Below are 5268 nucleotides of genomic sequence, written 5' to 3'. Positions count from 1 at the left end.
AAAACATAACACAAAATAAAAGTAGGAATGAACAAAATCAGATTTGATTCAAAAATTCGATAAAAATTTTAAATTTTGAATTAAATAGTTCGAGTTATTTGAGTTACTTGAATAAAAAATCAAATTTTTCGGTTTAACTCGAATATGAATTACACAATTCGAGTTATCCGAAAATCCGAATAAGAAAAAGTAAAAGCTGTGTCATTTTGATAAATGTTTACATTTTCTAAAGTTAAAACTTAAAACCATTATGTTATAAGGTAAATCTACGTTGTTTTGATAATTGTTTACTCATTAAGTTAAAATGTAAAATCATTATACCGTTTATGTAGTTAAATAATCTTGTATTTTGTCTACTGGTTAAATAATCGATTCATGTAAACGCAACATTGAGTATAATTAATAGGATTCGTTAAGTCGACTCGACTTGACTCGATTCAATTCGATTAGAAAAAAATTAAAATTGAGTTCGGATGCTAAAACAACATTCGTCAACTTAACTAACATGAATTTCTTTTCCTCGATTAACTCAACTCGATCGAATATTCACCCCTACATAAAAATCAAGTTCAACTTAAAGCAGCTTTATAAGTGGACGCTGCTAGGTATGCCATTTTCTTCGATTCTGTCTTATCTGATGTATATTCCATGTTGTAACTACGTTCATACACGTTGTTGTACTTGATGATGTTAAGGAGGTTCCTTTTTGAGACATTAATTGACGACATCTTATCGTACGCTTTACGATTGAATCCATTAGTGTGTAAAACCGAACAAATCAACGGCAAAGCAGTGGGGAAGGGTTATGGGAGAGAAATTAACAGCTAATCCACCGAAAAGAGCTTTGTTTAAAATCAGGTTTAAGAGAAGAAGGAATCCATAGAAAGATTGATTACTTTGGCCAAATATAGGGTCCCATTCACCCCATTCATTTCTTCCTCGGTCAATCACAGAAAACTAGCCTCTCTGGACAGTAGGTAGAGTAAAATTCGAATATTCATAAATATTTGATTTTTTTAATTTGTAAAATATTTGGATTTAAATATTTTATTTAGGCATGCTATTAATTTTTGAAATTTACGGAATTTGAGATTTAGTTCTAAAGTTTAAACACTTTATTTTTTTAATTTAAAATTTTAGTTCAATCATCCGTATTGTTAATAGTTTTCGTCAAGATTTTCAAAATTAGTTTAGTGGTTGAAGCGATCAGATCAATTTTTTTCTGGTTCAGTTGAGTATATTATTTAAAGAATCAAAAATTTTATAATCCAACTCTTTATTCTATGCCAATACTTTAGTTAATTCTCGACCCAACCAGTTAATCTAGTCAAATTAAAAAACAGTAGTTTCCAAAAAAATTTCCCAACTTGACAAGTTTGTCATATATAATGTTATATGAGAGCAACCTAATCAAATAAATTGGTAAATTTTGACAAGAAATGTTGACAATGTTGACAACTGGACTGAATCAAACAAGTAAGAAAACTTACTCTTTTATTTTTTAAACTTTTTAAGTATAGGGACTAAATCTCTATTTTTTTAAATTTGTAAATTATTTAACTTTTTAAGTATAGGCCCATTCACCCCATTCATTTCTTCCTCAGTCAATCACAAAAACCTAGCTTAGGTAGAGTAAAATTTGAATATTTGCAAAATATTTGATTTTTTAATTTGTAAAATATTTGGATTTAAATATTTTATCTTTATTTTAATTTAAAATTTTAGTCCAATCATCAACATTGTTAATAGTTTTCGTTAAGATTTTCAAAATTAGTTCAATGGTTGAATCGATTAGATCAAATTTTCCGGTTCAATTGAATATATTATTTAAAGAATCATAAATTTGAAATATATATATATTAAAAATAGAGAAAATCAATTTCACCAGTTTGTACCAATTTATAGGTAAATCAATCCAACTCTTTATTCTAAACCAGTACCTCGATCAATTCTCGATCCAACCAGTTGATTTGGTCAAAATTTGAAAACAGTGGTTTTTAAAAAAAATTGCCAACTTGACAGGTTTATTTTCCGTCAATATATTTAATGTCATATGAGAGCAGCCTAACCAAATAAATTGGTAAATTTTGATAAGAAATGCTGGCAATGTTAATAATTGGACTAAGACATTTAAATCAAGCAAGTAAGAAAATTTATTTTCGTTTTTTTAACTTTTAAAGTATAGGGACTAAATCCCAATTTTTTCTTTTCGGTTACATAAGGAAGATGAAGTTTATAAGTTCAACCAGAAATTACACATTCAATCGTATGGCACTGTTCTCTCGCAATGATCTCTTCCAGTTCCAGAACCGGTTTTGTAAAAATATGAAGCCCTACTGCATATCTCCGGGCCACCTTTGACATAGCATATGCTGCCTTATTTGCTTCTTGTGGCACATGCTTGAAATTTAGCTTCCAATCTTTCGTCATCCATCTTCGGATCTCCATTTCCAACTCTAGAACCCCCTTCCTCCTGGACACAATATTAGGCCAATGGCTTGCCTACTATTACTCTCAATCATCAAATACCGCACCCCTTTTACCCAAGCCATTCTAATTCCATCTACAATAGCTTGAAGTTCTGCCTCCAGGACCGAGGTAGTGCCAATGTTCTTGCCATAGCCAAACACCCAATTACCCGATGGACCTCTGACTAACCCCCCTGTTGTGGCATTACCCGAATTTAGACCAACACTACCATCTGTATTAAGCTTGAACCACCCATCCTCCGGAGCCTCCCATGTTTCGGGTACCTACTGGTAAGTCCTAAAACCAAATTGCATGACCATCCTGGCCCATGCTAGACTCACCATAATTCCCTTCTCTATGCTTAGATGTTGGTCTGTAAACAAAGCCATATTCCGCTATTTCCACAACCTCCATATAATGTAATTGTAAACAGTATATACCATTTTATCCCCTTAATCTTTACTTCTCTCGATTTTTTATATTGGTTAGCAGCCAGTTTTCTAAGTCAGCTGCGAAAAACTTAGCTTGGTGACCAGCTGGAACTAACCTCTTCCAAATTGTTTGGGCCGATGGACAGTCCCTCAAAACATGCTCCACATTCTCTAAGATGTAGCCACAAATATAGCATGAACTGTCATCTATTAGTCTCCTTCTACATATTTCCGAATTAGTTGATACACAATGATGCAAACATAACCAAAGAAATTGTTGAATTCTTTGTGGTACCTAGACCTTTCATATCATTTTCCATTTGACATTTTCCTCCGACCATGATTCTTGATGAAGCGCTTGGTATCCCCTAGACATTGTGAAGTTGCTCGAACTTGAAGCTTTCCATATGCAACTACACCTATGTTCAGGTTTGGCTTTGATTCGACAAAAAAGTGGATAATATCTATCGACAACTCTCCTAAGAAACAATACCAATTCCAGTCCCCATCGTTCGTCACCATTCCATAAATCGAAACATCCGAGAATGATGGTTGTGCTTTTGTGCAATAATTAATAAGAGGTCCCAAACCTCTGAACCAAGAATCAGTCCAGAATTTCACATCACATCTATCGCCAACCCTCCACGTTACATTTTCCCTCAAAGTTTCCCACACACTCATCAAAGATCTCCATATATAGCTACTCTGATTCACACAAATACCTTGCAAAAATCGATCCACCACCCTATATTTAGTTCGCAATACTTTCATCCAAAGATCATCCACCTTATTAATGAGATTTATTCCCAAATTCCGCATGAACGCTTTATTCTGGCTATTTATGTGTCTAAACCCAAGACCTCCTTTATTTGTTGGTAAGTAGACTTTGTCCCATCCAATCAACGATTCTTTTCGTTTGTTGTTCGGAACACCCCATATAAACTTCCTAATCAGCTTCTTCATTTCTCTGCACACTCCTTTTGGAAGGAGGGCAGATTGTATAAAGTAACATGGGATGACCAAAAGCACCGACTTCGCTAAAGTAACACGTCTCGCAAGTGATAGCAATCTAGCATTCCATCCATTTAGATGCTTTGTAATCTTCTTAATGTTGAAAGATTAAGTAGTATTAGTTACTCTTTTGTGAAACTCAAGGATACAAAGATATTTACCCAAGTCGGTGACCCTCTCCACGCCAAGAATGCTTGTTATTTGTTCTGCTAATTTAGTTTCCACCGCCGATGAAGAAAAGACTTGGGACTTTGATTTATTAACCCTATAGCTCGAACTCTTCCCAAACCTCTGTAAGATATCATTCACTACATTTTCTTGCTACAAGTCGGTCTCACAGAACATAGTTATATCACCTACAAAAAATAGGTGAGAAATAATAGGTACATCTTTCGTCAACTAGATCGACTTCCATATTCCATCCTCTATAACCTTCTGAATACAATGACCTAGTCTCTCCATGCATAGCACAAATAGGTAAAGAGATAACGGATCCTCTTGACGAACACCTCTAGAAGGTCAAAATTCTCTCGTATAATCTTCATTCCAAGATATCTGCATTGTGGAGGTCGTGATGCAATTCATTATCAATATTATCAATTGGGAAGGTAATTGAGCGTACCTTAAAGTTTCTTCAAGAAATTCCCAACGAATACGATCGTACGCATTCTCCAGGTCGACCTTTATTGCCATCCACTTAGGTTTCCTTCTATCTATTTGTATTGAATGGATCACTTCCTGAGTCACCAAAATGTTATCTATAATAGAACGGTCAACTACAAAACTCACTTGGTTAGGAGCCACAAGCGCAGGCATAATATATTTCATTCTTTGCCCTATCGTTTTGGTTATGATTTTATAAGCCATTGTAAACAAACTGATTGGTCGAAATTATGCCGGAGTTTCGGGTCTGTCCATCTTCGAAGGCAGGGATTTAAATTGCGGTCGCGGTCGCGTTTTCAGTTGCGTCGCGTTTGTCGCGGTCGCGGACATAACGGACGCTATTGCGGTCATCTTGGTATATCATGTCGTGGATTTTTTCAAATTCATAAAACTTATTGTAAAACATAGTAATCTTAATTATAATTATAAAAGTCACTTTTAATGATTTTTAGAGTGTTTTCTAACACTTATGAACCTTTATTAATATGACATGAGAACACAACTTTTATAATCATTAATTATTCTTATATTTATTTACTGAATTTTCTAAGAATGTTATATTAACTAATAACAAAGTACAAAAAGGAAATATTAAACATTTATCATATTTAATAAGTTTGAAAGTTTTATAGATAAAAGAATTGAAAATTCATACATGAGAGATGTCTTCAATATTTCTTGATGACTTTGAAAA

At 33.7% G+C, this 5268-nt stretch overlaps 1 protein-coding gene across 1 annotated transcript; it reads right to left on the bottom strand.

The window, feature by feature from the left end:
- Positions 1–3209: 3209 nt before the first annotated feature.
- LOC128039968 (uncharacterized) lies at positions 3210–4727 on the bottom strand. Its single transcript, XM_052628915.1, has 4 exons — positions 4534–4727; positions 4344–4422; positions 4086–4232; positions 3210–4001 (listed from the first exon to the last, which is right to left on the bottom strand). Exons 1-4 carry the CDS (start codon positions 4725–4727, stop codon positions 3210–3212), a joined length of 1212 nt encoding a protein of 403 aa, XP_052484875.1.
- Positions 4728–5268: the final 541 nt, after the last annotated feature.

This window comes from Gossypium raimondii, chromosome 3 (genome assembly GCF_025698545.1).
Source record: "Gossypium raimondii isolate GPD5lz chromosome 3, ASM2569854v1, whole genome shotgun sequence".
NCBI classification, from domain to species: Eukaryota; Viridiplantae; Streptophyta; class Magnoliopsida; order Malvales; family Malvaceae; genus Gossypium; species Gossypium raimondii.
The sequence above is the reverse complement of the archived record's forward strand: the minus strand, read 5'-3'. Positions and strand labels throughout refer to the sequence as shown.